Source organism: Haliotis cracherodii, unplaced genomic scaffold (genome assembly GCF_022045235.1).
Source record: "Haliotis cracherodii isolate W230 unplaced genomic scaffold, xgHalCrac1.p SCAF_11, whole genome shotgun sequence".
NCBI lineage: Eukaryota > Metazoa > Mollusca > Gastropoda > Lepetellida > Haliotidae > Haliotis > Haliotis cracherodii.
Window position 1 is genome coordinate 40,927,095 of NW_027266266.1, and position 24,411 is coordinate 40,951,505.

The window sequence follows — 24,411 nt, forward strand, 5'->3', positions numbered from 1 at the left end:
CAGCGAGCCTGACCACCCGGTCCCGTTAGTCGCCTCTTATGACAAGCATAGTCGCCTTTTGTGGTACAGAAAGGTTAAATGTGCATGACAAAGGCTGATGTCTGGGTGAAAACCACGAACGTGGATATTTTGTTCAAAGACCGTATTCCTCAAGCGACACCCAGATTCGAACAGTGTCGAACGCACAGCCAGCAAATTCCTAAAGTAATACAGGGTATATGTGAACCTCTGGTCAGTATACACGTAATTATATGTTTGTTTGTCGTTTAACGCCGCACTCAGCAATATTCCAGCTATATGACGGCGGTCTGTAATTAACCGCTGTAATTGAGTCTGGACCAGACAATCCAGTGATTGACATGACATGCATCAACCACGTCAGCGAGCCTGACCACCCGATCCCGTTAGTCGCCTCTTACGACAAACATAGTCGCCTTTAACGGCAAGCATGGGTTGCTGAAGACCTGTTCTATCCCGGATCTTCACAACTATAGCTTGCGGTGCCATTTAACCGAGGCCTGGCGTTTTATCTAGCCCAGGCGTTTATTCGAGGAATTACAGTACTTGCCATCACCATTTCATGCTGGGATTTCACAAGTAGAAATCCATGTGCAAAAGTCACATTTTCTTATTCAATAATATGTACTACCCGTTTAACAATATATCGTGTATCGGTGAAGTAGCAACCTCGTTTCCGAAATTGTTCCCTGATATCAAGAAAGATATGGTTTTGCCCCAATGTCAATATTCTGTTTTAATTTCTTTTCGGTTTTGGTCGGTTCTTATTTTTTTTAAAAGATTGTGGATCCTGTTATCTTTAAACTTAGAAAGGATATACACACACGTATGAAATAAAGAACGAAATATTTTTGGGGGATAAATTGAAGCTCATGTATGTCCGTAAATAACCTCTCTCTCATTTATTTACATATATAAAGACTAATATAATGATAATTTTATTTACTAGTATTGTTGTATATTGTTTACATGTTTTCTGCAAATGAATCTTATGAATAAGTCTGTTTTACGCAAACGAGACAGCGCATTCATCTCAGGCTTTTTACAATAACACATGTAATTAGTTTTTGTGAAGTAGTACTTCCGCTGCCCCATATTTCTAAACAACATGGCAGCTGACAGGTGCCCGTTTCGGTGGGAGGGAATGAAACATGTTTACAACAATGAGTGACAGACGTACACATTTCGAAAGATCAACTGAACATTCACTATAAACATGCCTTCTTTTGTGTGGACATTGATTATCATTGGTATTCTCTTCTGGCTTCTGAGCAGGTAAATTGACATGATTGAAGCAGAAAAATTCGTCTGCAAGTTGTTATCAAAATAAACTTTCAGCTTTGAAATCAGCTGATTAATTACAGACAATTACTCATTCGTCACGTGAATGTATCTTTAGAATAACATAATGTGTAAATATAGCTTTATAATTGTGTATTGTTAAAGGCTTACCGTTCGATGCATCATAATCAATATTAGTGTTTATTACATGTGTTTCGTTACCTTTATGAAGTTTTGATCATATTAATCAAGGATATAGAGTCATATAGACGCTGTCAATGATATCCTATTTCTCAACTTTCTTCACAATAATTATATTTGCTGTACATGTATTTGATCATGTGCATGTCATCAAAAATCAGTATCCATTATTCCAAATGTATAATTGAATTTTAAGCAAAAGGATAAATAGCTAGATATCTTGTGTGCTGTTTTGCGCCATAGTTGGCATCTTACTGTCTATGTGATGTCTATAAATAATAGAGTTTGTACCAGACAAACCATTGATTGATATTGTGAGCACAGTCCCATGCTATCTGGTACAATGACATGCAGTCAACCAGTTAAGTCACTAAGCCTGACCACCCAAACCCTTTTGTTGCTCTTTCAACAAGCATAAGTTGCTGGGTCCCAATTTCAACAGGAGTTCCCAGAGGGTTAATATTTTTAAAGCAGATTCTGTACTGGTCCCAGTTAGGTTCATTATTCAGGGTATAGGAGCAACTATGGCCACTGTGGTTATTTGAATAAACAGAATGTGAATTGTTATTGGCTTTCCTGACCAAATGGAGGACACTAGCAACTTTATGACAATGTTCAATCAACAACCATTCTATAAGTACAATTGGCATTAGATTTTTAAAAGTATGCCTTCATTCACCATGTTCACATTATCAAATTGCAATTTTTCCGAGGCAAGGGAGTTAACTGATTATAAGAGTCCAGGTTCAACCTTTGCCAAACTAGGCTGGAATTATGGAGTTATATTTTGCCTAGACTAACAAGTCTATGCAGAGTCCAATCAAAATCACATAATGAAATCGACAACTGGTTCATAAACTGCTGTGTAGATTTCGGTCGATTGCAGGATTTGTAAAGCATGTGTACCATCAGCTTAGAGTCAACAGAAAGTTTTTTGTCAAGCTGCTCACACGTTTTATGCACTTCGTGAAGTAAAACCCGTTTTATTACAATATAGATCTCGATTATTGATCATGTTGTCTTGACTGGGCGACACCATTTTGTCAATAGGAAGGACATAAGTTGTAGTAGCCACTGGTGGCGCTATGATCGAGCCCAGAAATTCCAGTCTTGTTTGGCAAGTGTGGAAACAGGACTTTTATAGTCAGTTAACTCAGTTAACTAAGGGTTTTGATTAAATTCAGAAGTGGATAACATTTTCTCTGAATACACTCATTTCATGGTCCCCAGTGTGACATGAATGATTTAGAAGTTATGCTATGTTCATACCTGAAAATAATTCCCCGGTGTATGTTCTAGGTCATACTAAGCTAACACATTTAATAAACATGAATATGTCTGATGTTATACAATAGTTTGCCATATTATCATTTGTGTACCAATCAAGTGGAGATATATGTAACCTCATTTAATTTGTCTTCTTCCAACCTGCCTAATGTATTTCCCACATTTACTTGGCATGCTCCTGATCATGCTGAGTCATGCTGACAATAATTATATTTTTACTGTAATGGTAGAGTAATTGTGTATTCAATTTCATTATCCCCAAGTAAATACAAACAGGGGGGCCAACTGTTGGGGGCATTTTAATGTTTGCACTAACTCTTGCAATAGTTACAAAGTCAAGCAGAACAATAGTTGTACCACCATAATAGTATTGCCAGTAATTGTTTTTACTTCAAATTGTGTCTACCTTGAAATAAGTCATATCTCAAAGTTTACTTTTTATGTGTTGTTATGGTTATCACATTCAAAGGAAACTTCAGTTCCAAGGTTTAATTCAACTCTAAAATCCATTGAAAATGATACACTGAAAACTATCGATAGTTATCACAATAGTTTCTTTCAATATCAATAGTTATCGTAATAGTGATTTCCAGACCAATAGTCACCCCTAGTTCTAGGTCCCATCTATGGTCCCTTACCATGCCACCCCATTAGTGTCATGGGACTATACATGGTCCCAAGAAAACATCCCTTTTCAAATGTGTGTTAAGATGTCAGTGCACAAAATCATCATGTGTCATCATACCCCAACAGTGTGAGATGTTGCTCACAATATCAATGACTGGATTGTCTAGTCCAGGCTTGATCATTTACAAACTGCTGCCTTTCAGATGGAATATTGGTCAAGTGTGTTGTAAACAACAAACCGTGAAGAACCCCCACCCCCCGCCCCCTCCCCCAACCTTTACGGTTCACAAGCACAAAGTGATCTTAGCACTACATAGATGCTTTTAATAGTATGGACCAGTGCCAGTGTCACAGTTTTAAAATGGATACCACTCTCGGAAACAGTATACTAACTCTGAGTGACCAATCCTTATTTTATCTCCTAACTGCACTGGATAACAATAAGTACCATCTTTTTATGTCTTTTTGTATAAAGCTTGGAATCCAACCACAGAGCTTCCACTCTGTCCACTTGACCATGGAGACGGTTCTCCTTTTTGACCTCATGATGTTTGTAGGTTTGTCAGCACCACACCATGCTCATGGGTTTCCACCAAAGGGGGAAACATCTAAGACCTGCAGCACCTGAAAAGTTCTAATACCGTATTCGACATAATAAGTGCCCACAACGATATTTGCTAATATACTGGCTAATGAACAATCCCAATTAGCACCCCTTCCGATTGATAAATCTACACAAGACTGATTATTCGTGTATAATACTTTTGTTATATGCACCCTTAATTATGGGCAATTAAATTCTGGAAAATATATCTGTCGTATATAAACATTTCAGCATAAACCATGAAATTTACGCTCTTTGAACTCTGTTGTTTTTACCGAAAATAATATTCTAATAAGAGCCCCCTATTTCTATTTTTGAGAGCGCCCTGGGCACTTATTATGTGGAATACGGTATATCAAATTCAGAGGTTTGTTAACAGTGTATTTTAAGTCACCATGTAACTAAAGCTGGGATGGGTAACGGAATCATTTTCTGTAGCCATTATTAATTGCCAACTTGATGTACAACATGTAAGATACTAGTTGTGAGAAGGAGAGACATTTACCCAAGCTTACCCTGCCAGTCCTTTCATAATGTACAGATACTGGTAATAAATGCTGCTATTGTAATTCAAATGATCACCTGATGACTAGAAATAATATTGAGTCACTGTATCCCAGTTGGTGTCAGTTTGGTGTCACAATGACAATTCATTCTTTAAATGAAAAATGAGGAAAACAGTAATGATCTCCCATGACGTGTGTGACACTAATCTATCAGCTTCAGGAAATCATATTGTGTTGATATTGATTGATTATGAAGTAGAATGTATAACAGCAATGTGTTGGGTTTTTTCAACATTGATTACTTTATAAGCAAGTAAACCTTTCTCCATGGAGCAGTGCATAGTATGAGATGGTATTGACTAAACTACTGTATTTGTCGTAATAAGCGCCTGCGGCGATATTTGGTAATATTTTGGCTGGTAAACAATCCCAATTAGCACCCCTTCTGATTGATCAGTGTACACAAGACTTATTTATTCGCGTATAATACACACTCCTGTGTTGTATGCACCCTTAATTATGGGCAATTAAATTAAAAAAAAATATATCTGAAGTATATAAGCATTTCAGGCGGTCAGCATAAACCACAAAATTTATCTTTCAACTCTGTTGGTTTTTTTTCCACCAAAATAATATTCTAATAAGAGCCCCCTATTTCTAATTTTGAGAGCGCCCTGGGCGCTTATTACGTTGAATACGGTAATTGTTCATGTTTAGTACCTTTAAATTTATTGTAGATATTCTTATAAGTGTGTGTTTGTATGTTGTTTAATGATGCAGTCAGCAATAATCCACCTTCTAAATGCCTCTAAAAGAAGTTATTTGTGATGGCAGTCTGTAAATAATTGATTCTGGAGTAGACAATACAGTTATTGATATTATGAGCTACGATTCACATCATGGGGTACATTGACATGCACTAAAGATACTGTTTGGGTCAACTTCAGTGTATGCATGACCAGATCATTCTGTATCTGTGTCTAAGTGCATTTTGTAAACTGGTCCCAATCAGACATTTTGTACCCATCTATTGAGACCTACGGCGGGTACCGGGGTTGGGTCTGGTAATAGGGGTTGGGTACCCGAGTAGTAAGTTTGGACTCGGCCCAGCCCTAGTTGCTAGTAGAAGAGGGATGAGGTACCCCGATGCATCAGTGGACTGGGATTTTTTCGCATGCTGAGTAAAAAGTATTCTTTTCTTAAATGTATTTGGTGATAAGTGTGACACCAAACACTAATTACTAGTGAAAATGAGTAGTGAAAACGTAAATATTTTCATCCATTACCCCATACTTGACACTGCCAACTGTAAATCTTTAGTGTGCCAGTTATTTGGTCAACCTGTCTATGAAAAAGATGGCTTACGCACCACAGATAAGAGCACATGCAAGTATTGTGATACATATTGGATCGTGAACAAGGTATCGTGATACGTATAGGGTTACACAGTTAGTGTATGGTTCCAGCCCTGGTTTCTAGATACCAATTCTATCCGACAATCCTCCAAAGGTCCCAGTTCAGTCATCAATTTTGACAAGCAATGGGATGCTGGGGACACATTCTGCCACATAAAAATTTAATCAGTATAACATCTTTGATGTTTGGAAATAGATTGTGAATACTACATTATTCTTATAATTTTTTAATATTAATACACCATACTACGACAATGTCACTTTATGATATGGGCGGTTGGGTAGCCTAGTGGTTTAAGCGTTCGCTCGTCACACCGAAGGTCCAGGTTCGAATCCCGACGTGGGTACAATGTGTGAAGCCCATTTCTGGTGTCCCCTGCCGTGATATTGCTGGAATATTGCTAAAAGCGGCGTAAAACCATACTCACTCACTCACTCACTGACCCACCCACCCACCCACCCACCCACTCACTCACTCACTCACTCACTCACTCACTCAGTGATAAAAATGACAAATTTAACAGCTTTAATACACTGAAACCTGCTTCCACATGTAACAAGACCAGTAAGCCGTCACAGCCTTGTACACATGTTATTTGTATGCACTGCAGCTTTCATTGAAATACTTCCACAGATTTTGTTGGACATCATACTGAATGAGTGAGATGGAATGATAATGCTAAACACTTCCTTCTGTCCTTAGATTAGGAGAACGATCTGATAACAAGACAAAGTGTTAGGCATGTACTTCCTGGTTTAGGTTTTAATTCACAAAATGTAACAAAAAGCCTTGAATATTACAGCAGTGAGATAGAAGACATCTGTTATGACATGCTCTATGATGTGTAGGAAATTTGATTAAAAATATTGTTTTTTTAATATGTCTTTTGCTGTGCAATTGTTGGTATTTTTAAAGTTTTAGAACTATTTTGTACTTTAAGCTTTCTAGACAAGATAGTTTAATTTCCTTGAGAAGCGAGTGAAATGTTTTCTTTTTGACTAATCATCTAAAATGTTAATTATTGTCTCATATATAAGAACTAGTCTTTCAGAACTTTGATAAATAAGTAGGTGTTTTATCGTAATTGAGTAATATGTCTTTGATTATGTGTGATTTTTGACAAAAGATTGAAAAACGAACATTAACACTGTAATTACAATGATTACAAAGGTAACAAAATATTACTTGTGCTGTGAATTAAGCATGTCTGGATGATTTTAATCAATTTGTTTATAAGGCCACCAACCAAAATTTCACAAATGCAGAATAGTTTTAAAAGCTACACATTTTTATCAGGTCTTGTTAACTGACTTTGGAAATGAAAAACACACAGATGAATAAGAGAAGGAAGTAGTCCACTGAAATGTTTTCTCTTGAAAAGAAAATCTCTAAACCAAGTTATAAAAATAACCTTGGGCTCCTTATCTTGTTGCCATGTTTACATGTTTCATTTTGTTGTTTGTCCTGCATATTAATCATAGTCCACATTTCAGAATTTTAAATCACATTCTTACAGGAATACTATAGTGCAGACATAGTCTGTGACTTCAGCCACTAGCCTGAAGCCTGTGTCAAGTAAAATTTCTTATGGTCTTAAAAGATCAGCTCACATTTCTGATGAACATATTGCCAAAATACAAGGTTGCTTGTAGACTGAAGCATTTTTGACACAGACTGATACGTCATAGACTAATGTCTCTGAAAATATATGTACAGTTTTGCTAGAAACAATGAACTACATTTATATTCAAAAGGAGCCTCATTGAGATGGAATATTCAGGACCCGAACCTGGGGAAAGTCTAGACTTGCTTCATGTAGTGCTATAGCCTTACAGTAAGGCCTGATGGAAGGGAAAATAGTATGATTCAGGGTAGGTAGACAAGGTAGACATCTGTAAGACAGAATTGTTTGCAATGTCGCAGATGTATAACGGAAATGATTCTCTCTCTTCAGGGTTATTGCCTGGCTGATCTCTCTCGTCCTGAAGAAGTACTTCGACATCCAGGTCAAGTTCGGGAAAATTGGACTGTTCAACTTTGGAAATGTTCAGATTGTCATTAAGAGAGGATTAAGTGTGGTGAGTGTGTTACAACTTCCTCCAGATTATTCTTAATGTCTCAGTGGAAATATTACGACAGTTTTCATCTTGTTTCAGTGTTTTGCTTGTAATGTATGTCTTCATTTAACTCTCAGCTATTAGCATTACATGTAGTCTGACCCGTGAAGATCCGGGTGAGAACCCATGCTTGCTGTAAAAGGCGACTATGCTTGTCGTAAGAGGTGACTAATGGGATCTGATGGTCTGGCTCGCTGACTTGGTTGATGCATGTCATCGATCCCAATTGCGTGGATTGATGCTCATGATATCAATCACTGGATTGTCTGGTCCAGACTCGATTATTTACAGACGTCTGTCATATAGCTGGAATATTGCTGAGTGTGGCGTTAATCAACAAAGAAACAAATGAAACAAAACATGTCTTTTGAAAAGATTTAAAAAACGTTTTTATGCAGTGTACTATGAATACCAGTGTTCAGAGGCTTGAAGGTTCCTTGAGACTTGTTTCAGTGGTATTTGATTGAGTGAGTGAGTTAGTTGGGTTTAGCAGTATTCTAGTTATATCATGCCATGTCAACTGGATGTGGGAGAAAAATCTGAAGTGATGCAGGTCTCAGATGTTCACCACTTTGGTGAATCCCACGAGCACGGGTATGGTGCTGATGAACCTAGAAACATAATCAGGGTGAACCGGGATTCAAATCCACAGTAATAGGTTTCTGGCGTGTGTCCAAGGGATGCAACTCTGTACAGCAGACCCCGTACATCTTTAATTTTGAGCAGTTGTTTATGATTTTCCAGACTTTTCACTTCTAGCTTTTATGGCTTTTATGATGCAAAAACACTGAGCATGCAGCAAGGAAAATTCCAATATTGGCTGATGACTGAAAACCGAGAAAAGGGACTGTTTTTATTCATGGCAAAGAGGATATTGCTGAGAGCAGTCTGTAAGAAAAGGGCTTAATATTTTTGTACCGTCTTGGTAGGGAACATGCTAGCCCTGTGTGGAGCTGGAGGAAGCTGTTAATGCAAAACTGTGATGTCATGCATCAGTGGGAAGGCTTATGTTAAATTAAACATTCTTTGTCCTAATCCAAAGCTAAACATAAGTGAGTGAGTGAGTGAGTATGGTTTTACGCCGCTTTTAGCAATATTCCAGCAATATCACGGCGGGGGACACCAGAAATGGGCTTCACATATTGTACCCATGTCGGGAATCCAACCCAGGTCTTCGGCATGACGAGCGAACGCTTTAACCACTAGGCTACCCGACCGCCCACTAAACATAATGTCATGGATCAGAATAATAAGATGTTTTTATCCATTCAGAAAGTCTGATCTTTCACATTAATAATTTATGAAGTCACAAAGTTTTCTTTGCTTGATTGTTTTTGAATGCCTGACTCAGCAGTATTTCAACTGTTTATAAGTCTGATCTATAAGTCTATGCCTGGACCAGACAATCCAGTGTCATGAGAAATGTTCCATGGTGACACAGAATGAACCAAGGCACCTGAGCCTGACCACCCGATTCCACACTGGGAATAGATCAACTTTTTTAGTTTAGTATCTGAAGGGGAAGTGGTGTAGTGAGTGAGTGAGTATGTTTTTACGCCGCTTTTAGCAATATTCCAGCAATATCACGGCGGGGGACACCAGAAATAGGCTTCACACATTGTACCCATGTCGGGATTCGAACCTGGACCTTCGGCGTGACGAGCGAACGCTTAAACCACTAGGCTACCCAACCGCCCATATCATAAAGTGACATTGTCGTAGTATGGTGTATTAATATTAAAAAATTATAAGAATAATGTAGTATTCACAATCTATTTCCAAACATCAAAGATGTTATACTGATTAAATTTTTATGTGGCAGAATGTGTCCCCAGCATCCCACTTCTGCTCTTCAGTGAGTGAGTATAGTTTTACGCCGCTTTTAGCAATATTCCAGCAATATCACGGCGGGGGACACCAGAAATAGGCTTCACACATTGTACCCATGTCGGGAATCGAACCCGGGTCTTCGGCGTAACGAGCGAACGCTTTAACCACTAGGCTACCCGACCGCCCCCTAAAAGTGGTGTAAAACCAAACTCACTCACACTAGTATCTGAAGTAACAATGTTTCTCGCTTTTACCATGTGTTTACCATGTAGAACATGTATAAAACATAAGAAATTATTTAAAAAATAGGCTTGTTTATCTAGTGTTTACTCTTTTACAGGAGCTTGATCGTATATGGCTGTCAAGCTGTTTTTTCAATCCCGATGTGAAGTAAGTAATGGGGCGTTGACTGGAACTTATTTATTTCAGGAAAGATTAAGATTGGGTGTTACCTTGATAATTTCCCATAGAAATGGCAATTAATTATTAAATGTATTTACAGAGTATTATATTTAATCAGGGTTCCACAGACATGAAAAAACCTTGAATTTAGATTCTGACTTGATGAGGGATCTTTCATAGTTTGAAGAAAATGTGTTAAAAACTTGAAAGAAAACAGTTTGTATACAATCTATGTATAGTCAATAACCACTTAGTTATCTCCCTTCTAAAGGGACCGCCTCCGTGGTCTAGTGGTAGAGCCTCCACCTGGAGAGCGGAAGGTCCGGGGTTCGATCCCCGACTGCATAATACCAAAAGACGTTAATAGATGGTACTTGTTACCCTGTCTGGCGCTCGGCATTAAGGGGCTAAAACAAGGACTGGTCAGCTCAGAGTCAGTCTGAGTGGGGTATTCATGTTAAACTGCGGCATGGTATCTCAGTGGGCTAGCACTATAAATCGGCATCAGTCCGGACGAGAACAAGCAGCCACACAAACACACACGTACATGCACGTCGCTTTATAAGTGCAATAATCTTGGACGAGACGTTAAACCCCTCACCTCACCTCACCTCACCTCACCTCACCTCACCTCACCTCACCCTTCCGAAGATGACTGCTTCTCTTAGAACTGACTATGCCAACTGTAACAGTTGTGAAACTTGTATCCTATCTCCATTCTATAATGATAAATACCCTGGACACATCTGCCTCAATATAGCATCACCTTGGATCACAAGCTCCATTCCTGGTCTCATTGATCTAGTTGGCAGATATCTAAATTGAAAATTGCGGCCTCCTCCTATATAATATATATTTATTCAAATCAGAAGATTTAGGAAAGCACTTTTAGCGGGAAATGATGTTTTCCTGAGTAAAAAGACAACAGGAGGGAAAACCTTATGATACGAGACATTCTGGTTATATCAAGATGGCATGCAAGTCAAGTCAAGCCTGTGATAATGGAACTTGTTTCAATTACAGTGTAAGGGGCTGGTGATTAATAACAGAGGGGGTGGGTCAGAGGTTTTTGATGCACTAATGTACTGAAAATGTACCCTCCCCTAATATGAACACACAATGCCATTTAGAAAGTGGTCAAACGTAACAAATATTATGTTTGGGACAACACTTTCTCAGTAAAGTACAGATTGAACTTCCAGGATTCGAACTCACACTGCCAGAGTGAGGCACCTAATCGCCAGCACTCAAAGTCAGCAGTCTAACCCACTCAGCCACCGAGGCTTCCACAAAAATGAAAGTCCGACAACTGGTAGTCTAGATCACATACTTTGTGTACCCCTCTGACAAGTGTAAACTGGCACGACTCCCATGGCCGAAAGCTATCAACACACAATGCCATTTAGAAAGTGGTCAAATGTAACAAATGTTATATTTGGGATAACACTCTCTCAGTAAAATACAGATTGTCGTATGGGACTCAACCCAAAAAAGGACAAGAATCTGTACTTTACTGAGAAATTGTTATCTCAGATATAAAATTTGTTACCTCGCTTAATACATATGATATTTTATGATGACCTTCCCCATATTCTTGAACCTTTTTTTCATGACCATCCCTGAAAAGACAGAATGAGGAAGCACTTTATATTGTATTATCCTATGTCCTAACAGGACCCTCCCCAAATATGTGTCATATTTTTGGGTCATCCGCTTCTCATTCCCTCAGACAACCCCCCCCCCCCCCCCCCACACACACACACACACACATCCACACCCCCCACACCCCCACACCCCCACACCCCCACCCCCATTGCAATGAATGACTGGGTCCCTAATTTGATTTGGATTGGATGTGTCATTTAAGAAGGACTCAAAACTATGTAATGGTGGTAAATGAGTGAATAATTCTTTAAATGTAAACAGATAAATGTGAAGATTGATTTTCTTGGCTGTTGCTTTGTGTTCTGCTTGGAGCTAGCAAACAATACAAGTTGAGACAGGTGTTTGTAGTGTCGGACGTAAGGCTTTAAAAAAAGAACAAAGACCAAAAAAACTCAAGGACCCAAGGGATCCTCGTTTATTTCTGACCCTGGTTTGTCAGGAAGCCAGTTGTGGTGTGCATCCAAGACGTCCGAGTTCAAGCTGATGTTGGGAGAGACAACGGAGATGGCCATGGCAGACAGACACCAGACAGGCAGACACAGAGACAGGCAGATCCCAAGACCCAGAGACACAGGGACATGACACAGGTGCTTGCTCTGGCACAGGTAAGTTGTGACTGATATGATACCCTCAGACACAGGGACATGACAGAGGTGCTTGCTCTGGCACAGGTAAGTTGTGATTGACACGAGACCCTCAGACACAGTAGACATGACACAGATGTTTGCTCTGACACAGGTACGTTGCGACTGTAATATGAGACCCTCAGACACAGGTACGTGTCACAGGTGCTTGCTCTTGTACAGGTAAGTTGCGACTGTAATATGAGACCCACAGACAATGGGACGTGACACAGGTGCTTGCTCTGGCACAGGTAAGTGGCGACTGATATGATACCCTCAGGCACAGGGACATGACACAGGTGCTTGCTGTGGCACAGGTAAGTTGTGACTGATATGATACCCTCAGGCACAGGGACATGACAGAGGTGCTTGCTGTGGCACAGGTGCTTGCTGTGGCACAGGTAAGTTGTGACTGAAATGGTACCCTCAGGCACAGGGACATGACACAGGTGCTTGCTGCGGCAGAGGTAAGTTGTGACTGATATGATACCATCAGGCACAGGGACATGACACAGGTGCTTGCTCTGACACAGGTAAGTTGTGACTGTAATATGAGACCCACAGACACTAGGGACATGCCACAGGTGCTTGCTCTGACACAGGTACGTTGTGACTGTAATATGAGACCCTCAGACACAGAGACATGACACAGGTGCTTGCTGTGGCACAGGTAAGTTGTGACTGATATGATACCCTCAGGCACAGGGACATGACACAGGTGCTTGCTGTGGCAGAGTTAATTGGGACTGATATGATACCCTCAGGCACAGGGACATGACACAGGTGCTTGCTGCGGCAGAGGTAAGTTGTGACTGATATGATACCCTCAGGCACAGGGACATGACACAAGTGCTTGCTCTGACACAGGTAAGTTGTGACTGTAATATGAGACCCACAGACACAGGGACATGCCACAGGTGCTTGCTCTGACACAGGTACGTTGTGACTGTAATATGAGACCCTCAGACACAGGGACATGACACAGGTGCTTGCTCTGACACAGGTAAATGGCGACTGTAATATGAGACCCACAGGGACGTGACACAGGTGCTTGCTCTGACACAGGTAAGTTGTGACTGATATGATACCCTCAGACACAGGGATGTGACACAGGTGCTTGCTGTGACACAGGTAAGTTGTGACTGTTATATGAGACCCTCAGACACAGGTGCTTGCTCTGGCACAGGTAAGTTGTGACTGATACGAGACCCTCAGACACAGGGACATGACAGAGGTGCTTGCTCTGGCAGAGGTAAGTTGTGTCTTTAATATGACCTCAGACACACTAAATTAATGAAAAACCAACATTTTCACCCTACCTGATTAATGTGTCCTGACATGTACCAGGGATTTATCTAGGATTTTAAAATAAGTGCCCCTGACAGGTACATTGAAGAAAAAATACAAATTTTGTTCAATATTCAGATTTTGGAAGTGTTCGTATTTTCCTAAATTTGTAGGTGTTTTACCATTGCAACAATGTACAAATAAGCAGTAATTCTTCTTCCTTATTAGTGGTTCCGTTTTCAGTGATATACAGTTACCTCTCAAAGCCATAACATTACTTATGGCTATATTAACATTAATTATGAATATTTGGGGAATTTTTACTGACATTTGCTCCAGACATGGGGCTGAATATCTAAGCAGGTCTAGATGAACCCCTGTGTATCTTCATGACATTTGTACATGGACTGTTGGACCCGTGAAGATCAGGGGTAGAATAGGTCTTCAGCAACCCATGCTGGCCGTAAAAGGTGACTATGCTTGTCGTAAAAGGCGACTAACAAGATCAGGTGGTCAGGGTCGCTGACTTGGTCGATACATGTCATCGATCCCAATTACATGGATCGATGCTCATGATATCAATCACTGGATTGCGGGTCCAGACTCGATTATTTACAGACCGCCGTCATATAGCTGGAATATTGCTGAGTGCGGTGTTAAACAACAAACCAACCAACCAACAACGTGGACTGTTGTGATGTTTCAGTTTGTGGGAGTGCGTGTACAAAACCTGACAGTGTTGCTGCTCAAGACGATGGTGCCAGACTGCCTGATCCACATCACCGGCCAGGAGATCGCCGCGGACCTCTGTGTGGAAAATGACTGGTACTATCAGAGTTTGATCCACTCACTGTCTGTCTGTCTGTTGTACACAGTAATGAGTGGGAGAATGTCACTGAGAACAATTGCATCCCTTAGGTTCCCTAAGATCCATTGATCATTGGTTTGAATTCCCGTACTCCGGTGTTTCAACAAAGTGGTAGATGCAGATCAACCAACAATATCCATATTATTAAATGTTTGGTTAAATTCCTTTGTCAAGTACTAAAGATTAGAAGCAAATCACCTGTCCCTGTAACATAAAGTGAACTGTACTCCAAGCGATTGTTCAGCATGTACATTTTATTATTATTTTTCCATCTTGTTTTTACAGTATTATGGGCTTAGGGCCTTAAACACAGAATAAAGTCTGTCTGTCTGTCTGTCTGTCTGTCTGTCTGTCTGTCTGTCTGTCTGTCTGTCTGTCAAAATCTGCAAATCACTAAAATGTTTATTGAAAATTGAATTTTGTGAACACGTTTGTGTTGATAGTTTTATTATAAGTTTATATTAAGAGTTTGTTTTATGAAATTAACCTAATATCAACCAATAGATATTTATCTTTTTTAAATATTGCTTCTTGCATCCATGGATATTGACAAAAATCTGTAAGAATTGATCTGCCGTTATAACATTTTGGTAACACTCTTGTCTCTGTTTCCAGCTGCCTTGTGTCTTTGAACTTAAACGGGATCACATGTAAAGCTCTTCGTAGTGTGGAGGAGGTAAGTGAGATATGTGGATTTACTAATTGGTTTCCATGGAAATAACAAGAATCTTAATTACATGAGTCCATGAGAGAAGTAAAATAGGGGAATTAGAAATAATGACAGTTGCAGTATGTCCAGGGGTTTGAATCCTGTATGCAAACAAATATTGAGAATATATGCATTTTGAGTCCTGGGAAGGTATTGGAATCATTACTACTGATCAAAGTTGTAGATTGCATGCTACTGACGTTTGTATTCTGGTAAGAAATACACTTAATGTTCAGAGAGTCAGTGGGTGACACTCTCCAATCTACCATTGTCATGAAAGAAATTCCCCTCATTGCGACCCTATGCTTGAAGTTATTACTAGTGTCGACTGTACCGAAACATAGATAGACACAGATAATTCCCTGGTATGATGTCGAAGACTAAGTTCCTAAGTCAAGGATTATTAGAAACCTTGTCGGAAATCTCAAATTTAGAGAAATGGGAAGCAAGAGACATTTCGTTGTTTAAATATAATTTTAGATAACACTATTCAAGTCAAAGACTAGAAATGGACATGTATGCGTTACAGCAGACTAGAAATCGACATGTATATGTTACAGCAGACTAGAAAGTGACATGTATGCGTTACAGCAGACTAGAAATTGACATGTATATTATTAAACAAGAAATGGACATGTATATGTTACAGCAGACTAGAAAGTGACATGTATGCGTTACAAGACAAGAAATGGACATGTATATGTTACAGCAGACTAGAAAGTGACATGTATGCGTTACAGAAGACTAGAAACTGACATGTATATGTTACAGAAGACTAGAAATTGACATGTTTATGTTACAGAAGACAAGAAATGGACATGTATACGTTACAGCACACTAGAAATGGACATGTATGCGTTACAGAAGACTAGAAATTGAGATATAAATGTTACAGAAGACTAGAAATCGACATGTATATGTTACAGCAGACTAGAAATTGACATGTGTATGTTTCAGGAGCCGTCTTCAGCCCCATCATGTCTCTGGGAGGTGTCCGTCTCACTCTTCACTGAAATCAAAGCCAACAAGGAAGATCCTCGGAAACTGAAGGTGAGCTACCAGACATATTTGTTTTACTCCATCAATAGATAATTTCTTTGTAGCCAGTAGATAAAAATCTGTGTAGCAAAATGTTTTTCCAGATTTATTTGTAAAAATATCATATCCATATTTTTAGCTCATCTAACTTACCTTCGTCCCACTTTTTCCAAGGGTAGGGTTTGTTGTCATTTGTCAGTTGTCTGCTTCACCGCAATCAGGGTCTATTTTGTTCAAGTCATTAAGTTGAAAATATATGTGTTTTTTTGTTTATTATTTTTATAAACCCAAAACATCAAAATGTTACGAGATCTTCCCAGAAACCACATGGTGAATGATAATGAACTTCTCAAGAGCAGAGGGCGGTCGGGTAGCCTAGTGGTTGAAGAGTTCGCTCGTCATGCCGAAGACTCGGGTTTGATTCCCGACATGGGTACAATGTGTGAAACCCATTTCTGGTGTCCCTTGCTGTGATATTGCTGGAATATTGCTAAAAGTGGCGTAAAACCATACTCACTCACTGAAGATCAGAAGTGTTGCAGGTTCAAATGTCTAGATTGTTGTTGCCTGCTTTGATATGGCCGGAATCTTGTTCAAAACAGCGTAAATAAGGATGGATTGGCCTGAAAACCTTTTGTTCGTGTCCCTCATGAGGGATTATTTTTAACAAAATTTAATTTTTAAAAATAAGTAAGGAGCTGCCTATCCATGCCTATCCAAAACGAAAGAAGCTGTGCATGGGTTCTGTCAGTTGTCTGTTTGAGCCAGTTGGCTCGGGAGTCAGACAAACATGTATTATCAGTCAACAATTTGTTTCGTGTTTTAGATTCTCCGTGTTCTGGTATCCAAACCACAGATGATGATAACAGAAGGTGAGTTACCTCCCTTGTCATTTCCAGCTGACCAGAACCCATAGACTTACATCTAGCCTCTGAAATGTACTATTTTACAGAAAATTTATTTTTTTAAAATTATTGTTATACAATATAATAAAAAGGAGCCATGAGACTTTCTTCATTTACATATACTGATATTCTGATACTGCCTGATCTAGACTTGCCAAATGTTATAGACCTTCATGGACTGTATTGGATATATTTGTTTCAGGATCTGTATGACAGTAATCTAGACTTGCCAACTATTATAGACTTGCATGGGCTGTATTAGATATATTTGTTTCAGGATTTTTATGACATTTATCTAGACTTGCCAACTATTATAGACTTGCATGGACTGTATTAGATATATTTGTTTCAGGATCTGTATGACATTTATCTAGACTTTCCAACTATTATATACTTGCATGGGCTGTATTAGATATATTTGTTTCAGGATCTGTATGACAGACTATAGAACCCACTGCTTTCCACATAGATACTGTTGTCAGATTAGCTGTTTTCAAAGTGGCTTATAAATTTGGTTATTTGGGCTTTGTCTTTAATAATTGATATCACTTGTATCCAAAGTGTTCAAATGACTGACAAATAGTTTTCTTTATTAGATTTTTCTTGAAACATTTTGTGAAAGACTAACTACATGTACAGTAAACTATGGTTATAACGAACTCTAAGGGACCACTAATTATGGTTTGTAATAAGCATAGTTTGTATTAAGCATATATACAGCATATATAGAACAAATGGCCGGGACTAAAAAATAAAATTGTTATATTGGTCAGTTTGTTATAAGCGTGTTTGTTATAAACATAGTTTACTGTACATGCAAGTCTGTGACCAAGATGAAATTTTCATGAAATGACCATGTTAAAAATATCAAATGCTCTCCAAAGACGTGTTACAACAGCATGTTTCACAGGTGAGTGAGTTGGGTTTAATGCCTCTTTTAACAGTATTCCAGTTATATCACAGCGTGTCAGCTTAATGTGGGAGGAAAGGCCAAAGTGATGCAGGTCTCAAATGTTTACCACTTCGGTGAAACCCACGAGCATGGGTATGGTGCTGACAAACCTAGAAACATAATCGGGGCGAAACGGGGTTCGAACCCACAATCATAAGTTTCTGGCGTGCCCAAGGGATGCAACTCTGCACAGCAAATTGCAGCGCCTTAGACGACTGGGCCACCCGTGCCCCCTTCACAGGTTTGAGTGAGTTAGTGAGTGTGGTTTTACGCCGCTTTTAGCAATGTTCCAGCAAGATCACGGCAGGGGACACCAGAAATGAGCTTCACACATTGTACCCATGTCGGGAATCGAACCTGGGTCTTTGGCTTGACAAGGGAATGCTTTAACCACTAGGCTACCCGACGACCCACACAGGTTTAAGACAGACACTGGTCTTGATGGTCCCTGGTGTTATTTGATCCGAATGCTGCAGGTCCTGATGATGTAATTAATTAACATCCTTGCCTTGGGAAGATGAATTGAAAAGGGCTAACTTGTCAGTTACATGAACTCTTTCATTTGATAACCATCTATTGAATCTTAGATTTAACTGATACATGTGTTCCTCCTCCAGGCTTTCTCACCAGCCTCCAGGGCATTGAGTCCAACATGGCCATTACAGCGGACACACAGACAGGTCAGTCACACGTACAGTCCTTTTTGGAAATAGATATTTTTTCGTACAAATGAAGAATGTTAGACTGACTTAATGACCATTTCACTGTCAATATTTCTCCAGCAAGACAACATGTCTGTTACGGAAGATTTAAATCAGTCTTTCAGTAATACAGCTTTACAGGAAGTCCTTCCAGTCAGGACTGTCCTGGTCCATTCATGAATATATGAAGAACAAAACAGTTATGATGCATGCGCCATTTCATAAATTTAATTTTCATGAATCAAACATAAATTTAAGTTTCTTCAGTGTTATGTAGCAGTAGTTTTGTTATAGGCAGCAGTTTGATCGAGGTAACGTTGGCAGCTACTAGTGTAGAGTAACCTCCCTTAGTTGTGAGAAGCACCTATGTAGAGATTAGGGCTCCAACGAATACACTATGAGGCGAATACGATTTGTATCACGAATATAGAGTAACAAATACGAATATTGAATCAAGTTAGCAGTTGATGTATTATTTATCAGATTCAGTGAAACAATTACATAAATTATTTGACGTGGTTTGTTAATTATTAATATATTATACATTTATATACTGCACTTATCCAGGTACTAATGTCTGCTCACCTGCGACAATGACCAGTGACCACAATACTGTCAAAATAAATATTATAAAAGTGTTGTCTTTGAATTAATCTATGCATATAATATGTTCTTATGGATATTTTTAGGTACAGGGTATGTAGATGCACATGACTGCATATTCGTAAATATTCGATTCTAGTGGCCACGAATGACAAATTCAATTCATGAATGGATACGGTTCGATTCATGGAATAGAGATGTGTTGATTTTGCAGCACCAGCCGAAGCAGAGAACTTGGAAGAGCAGCCAAAGCCTATTGACTTCCAGAAATATTCCAGTATTGTAAGTTGAGAAATATGGCTGGCTTGTGACTCTTTTGCTCAGTTTTGGTTTAAACATATTTATATTTCATTACATACATGTAGAAAAAATATGGGGATTGGTAAACAAGCAACAATTTGAAATTGGTACTAGTCCTGTAGTCCTTGCCAAATTGCCCAATAGTTAAGGTGTCATAAGGACAAGTAGAAATTTGCCGTTTGTAAGGGTTTTGCTACATGTTATCATTATAAGGTCTAGTGGACTAACAATGTTAGTTTCTACCACTGCAACAATCTTTTATCAATACTCCTCCTGATAATTACATGTATACATTGGCAGTTTTAATACATAAATAAAAAATACAAATAGCATGTAACAATATAATAGAAAGGAATGTTTACAAATGTTATTTATCTTACAACTGCACTATATGAAAATACATTAGAATTGTGTGATCTCTTCAATCCAGTAAGGCTAACAAAACATTTCATGATATTTCAGCAAGAAGTTGGCATAGACTTCACCGAACTTGATGTGAAGATTGTCAGGGAAAAGAAACAACGGTAGACTATGCATTGTTTTATTGTTTTCATCAGCTTCTGTGCAGATAATTCTTTCACTCTTCTGAGAACAAAATGTCTTTGAAAAACATGATCTGATTTTCTTTTAAACATTTATTCCTAAATCTCCAAAACTGTTTAAAATATTGTGATTATGGGATATAACTAAGATGTAAATTTTGTGCTGTTATGATCCCTGTTTAGTTTTACAATCAAATTTTGTTTTTTAAATAAAATGAGTGCCAGAGCGTTGTTTATTTACCAGAATGTTTTATTGAATGGTGTGTACAGTTTAAAATGGTTGACTGGACATTACAAACTATGGTTATTGCTAATTATTGCCCTTTTGCTGAATTCCTACCGGGGTTTTTCCTTGACCTACAAAACAAGGGCTCCAGGGGACACCCAATTATTAATTTCAGCCTTACAGGAAATATGAGGGTCCTGGAAAGTAAAGAAATGGTCACAATCGGTGACAAAGTGCTTCGGTTTTTCTCATTACACCAATTTATAGCATCACATTATCATTTGTAAGATAGTGTGAAAGTTCGGAGTGTTCGGAGTATTCAAATCAATAATCAATAAGATAGCACTAATTTTGTAACAATGAAAGATTACGTAGTTTGGAGTTTTGCACCATTTGCAAGTAATACTTGTAATGCATTATAGATTCATTTTAATTTCATGAACCGCCTGTACTTTTACAATGCACCATATAAAAGATTAGTGCACCAATGGCGCAAGGGCGCTGGACAATGAATATTATTGTGCGTCCCTTAAGACACAATACATATTTTTGTCTGTGTCCATTCTTTACATGTGTGCGTACTGAGTGCACATTTCTGTGTCGCTTAAAAGCCTGACTCCTACCATGTTGTATGTGATATGTTACAGGAGTCTGTCTGTATCACTGAAGCTGTTTCATGTGGGTTTCCATAACCAGAGCCGAGAGCGGGCCACCGACCTGACACTCAGTGTCCTGCTTGAAGGTAAGAAACTATACCTGTCGACCAGTAGACAGACCACATCAAGCAAGCCTCAGCACCCTCTGTACCCTGTGTATGCAAGTACATTATCCAGACATGAGAATTTTCCTCGGATTCCTTGAATTCTGGTATTATTCCTCTCAGAATGATTTAAGATGCTCTTATTTTAACCCCTTTTTTTTCCCCAAACCCCTTCAAAAACAAGTTTTTGCTGTTCTCATGTCCGATTATGTCTAAGCCTTAAGTCCAAGCCATGTAGAGTCTACACACCTGTGTCATCCCACCAATATGGAGAAGTAAACACAAACTTGCAGATGTCTTGAATGTGCAGTCTGGCCATGAAAGTGTCTCAGATTTAAATCTGTCGTGATAAGGCCTTGAATTTGGCAACCATTGTTAACTCTTTACTTATGGAAACGTTACATCTTGTAGCAAGTCTGCAAACACAGATGTATGCCATTCTGAGAGTGAAATATATAGTATGAATGTCCAATAACAAGGGGCGGTCGGGTAGCCCAGTGGTTAAAGTGTTCGCTTGTCACGCCGAAGATCCGGGTTCGATTCCCGCCATGGGTACAATGTGTTTAGCCCATTTCTGGTGTCCCCGGCCGTGATATTGCTGGAATATTGCTAAAAGCAGCATAAAACCATACTCACGCACTCACTCACTCCAATAACAAGCTCAAAAATGTATGGCTGAGTGTGAGTTGAGGGTTTGAAAGGTACTCTAACCCTCCAGCCAGAGCATGTTTGCCTCCTGTAGGAGGCTAGCATCCGTATGGTGCTGTCAGACCTAGCACCATACCAGGGTGAAGTTACCAACATCATCATGTCACGTGACCTGTGATGGCCCCTGTCCATACGTCTGCCTGAGACAAGGGAGTTAACGGACTGTAAAAGTCCAGTTTCCACTCTTTACAAAAGTAGGTAGGAATTGTGGAGTAATAGTTTAGCTTGTTAACAAGTGAGTGCTTAGTCCAATCAAAAGTGAAAAACAAAATCTACATCTGATTCATAAACAACATGGCAACAACTGTGCAGATTTTGGTCGATTGCAGGATTTGCAGAGTATGTGAACTGTTAAATGGGCATCGAGAGACTTTTTCTAAATCTTTTCACGTTTTTTATCAAGGTGCTTGTATGATTTGATGCACTTTGCGAGGTAAGGCCCGTTTTGTTACGATAAAGATCTTGATTATCGATCAGATCATCTTGACTGGGTGCCGCCATTTTGTCTGAAGCAAATACAAGTGATATGAGAGGTTGAATCTGATTGGTCTGTTGGAGGTACATAGAAGGGGCATAACTCATAGCTGCCACTGGTGGCACAACGATTGAGCCACGAAATCTCAGCCTAAGGGTGAAAAATGGATATTTATAGTCACCACCCTTGCCTCGGGAAGATGCTGGCCATATAGCACCATGCCCTCTGGCTGCTTCTTCAGCTTCCTGTGTTGTTAAAGAGTAATTAAATGTTATTAGTGGTAGACCGTACAGTGCCTCTTTATCGTATTTGCAGACTTTTATACCAGTTCCCCCCAACACCAGTTTGCTGGCTTGAAGAAGATTGACATCAAAACTCAGGTCAGTGGAATTATTCTCACGGCTTTCATCTTTCCCATCATTAACACTCACCTGCTTTTATCACTGTGAATAAAACACCTTCCATTCATCTCCCACGCATGTCCAGCCAGCATTCATCCGTCTTTGCCAAAAACATAGTTCCTCCATTCAAAGATTATAAAAGTCCTATCAGTAATGTAAACACTTGATCCAACACACACAAACATTCCCTGTAATACATTTGTTCGGTTTCAAATGAGACTTCCAGGTATCAAATCTCTGTTTGAAACCTCTAAATTAAAAACCCACTTGGTTCAGCTGTCACTGTAGTGTATCCATGGCTATTCAAGAATGTGAATGTGACTCATCTAGGTGTATGTGTTGATGTGTGTTCAGCTCCTGGGTGACCTGGTGAACATGAACATCTCCGTCCTGAACGGCTTCTTCCACTACCACCACGAGGAGGTCCAGTATTGGGTCCTGGTGCTATCCAAGATGTCACAAGGGGAGGTAACTCCACCTCCACCACCAAGACCTGCACGCCCGTCGCCAACAAAGTAAGATAACATAGCTTAACTGTGGCAGATGTGGTAGATGCAAAGATTTATAAGCCAGTGGAAATGCATACGGTCCGAAGGTGTTGATGATTTTAGGGGATATGTAGGTATACTTTGGGGGCTTTGTAATGATGCTGACGGCTGCACAGAATCCCCTGAATATGTAAGACGGGTGTTGGCTGTTGCAGGTTATTTCTGATGTCGTGGGTGCTGGGCAAGAAATGCAACTCTGTGGTTGTGATGACAGACCTGTCCTCCATGTTCTCCACAGCGTCCTGTGCCGGCTTCAGACTCGGCATCACCAGGTCCAAACTCACCTGGTTCTTTAAACCAGGACTCAAAGGTGAGACAAACCTTGTGTCTCGTGACTCAAAGGTGAGACAAACCTTGTGTCTCGTGACTCAAAGGTGAGACAAACCTTGTGTCTCGTGACTCAAAGGTGAGACAACCGTGTGTCTCATGACTCAAAGGTGAGACAACCATGTGTCCATTGACTCAAAGGTGAGACAACTGTGTGTCTCTTGACTCAAAGGTGAGACAAACCTTGTGTCTCGTGACTCAAAGGTGAGACAACTGTGTGTCTCTTAACTCAAAGATGAGACAACTGTGTGTCTCTTAACTCAAAGGTGGAGACAACTGTGTGTCTCTTGACTTGAGGTGAGACAACTGTGTGTCTCTTGACTCAAAGGTGAGACAACTGTGTGTCTCTTGACTCGAGGTGAGACAACTGTGTGTCTCTTGACTCAAAGGTGAGACAACCGTGTATCTTTTGACTCAAAGGTTAGACAAACCTTGTGTTTCATGACTCAAAGGTGAGACAAACCTTGTGTCTCGTGACTCAAAG

At 39.5% G+C, this 24,411-nt stretch overlaps 1 protein-coding gene across 2 annotated transcripts in view; it reads left to right on the top strand.

Moving 5' to 3' along the window:
- The first annotated feature begins 1,134 nt into the window (after window positions 1-1,134).
- The window catches only part of LOC139456499 (protein hobbit-like), an 86,618-nt gene continuing 63,341 nt past the window's right edge, over window positions 1,135-24,411 (top strand). The window contains exons 1-15 of one of the 2 annotated variants that reach the window (XM_071238246.1): window positions 1,135-1,293; window positions 7,895-8,018; window positions 10,228-10,277; window positions 12,394-12,559; window positions 14,571-14,689; window positions 15,348-15,408; window positions 16,399-16,491; window positions 17,306-17,351; window positions 18,954-19,016; window positions 19,855-19,922; window positions 20,403-20,464; window positions 21,356-21,450; window positions 22,967-23,031; window positions 23,407-23,567; window positions 23,756-23,910. In XM_071238246.1, the coding sequence (XP_071094347.1) occupies window positions 1,235-1,293; window positions 7,895-8,018; window positions 10,228-10,277; window positions 12,394-12,559; window positions 14,571-14,689; window positions 15,348-15,408; window positions 16,399-16,491; window positions 17,306-17,351; window positions 18,954-19,016; window positions 19,855-19,922; window positions 20,403-20,464; window positions 21,356-21,450; window positions 22,967-23,031; window positions 23,407-23,567; window positions 23,756-23,910 (1,387 nt within the window). In that variant the 5' untranslated portion in view covers window positions 1,135-1,234. Of the gene's footprint in view, window positions 1,294-7,894; window positions 8,019-10,227; window positions 10,278-12,393; window positions 12,560-13,283; window positions 13,296-13,745; window positions 13,764-14,570; window positions 14,690-15,347; window positions 15,409-16,398; window positions 16,492-17,305; window positions 17,352-18,953; window positions 19,017-19,854; window positions 19,923-20,402; window positions 20,465-21,355; window positions 21,451-22,966; window positions 23,032-23,406; window positions 23,568-23,755; window positions 23,911-24,411 lie in introns of those variants that run through there. The other variant, XM_071238247.1, reaches the window with a different exon arrangement.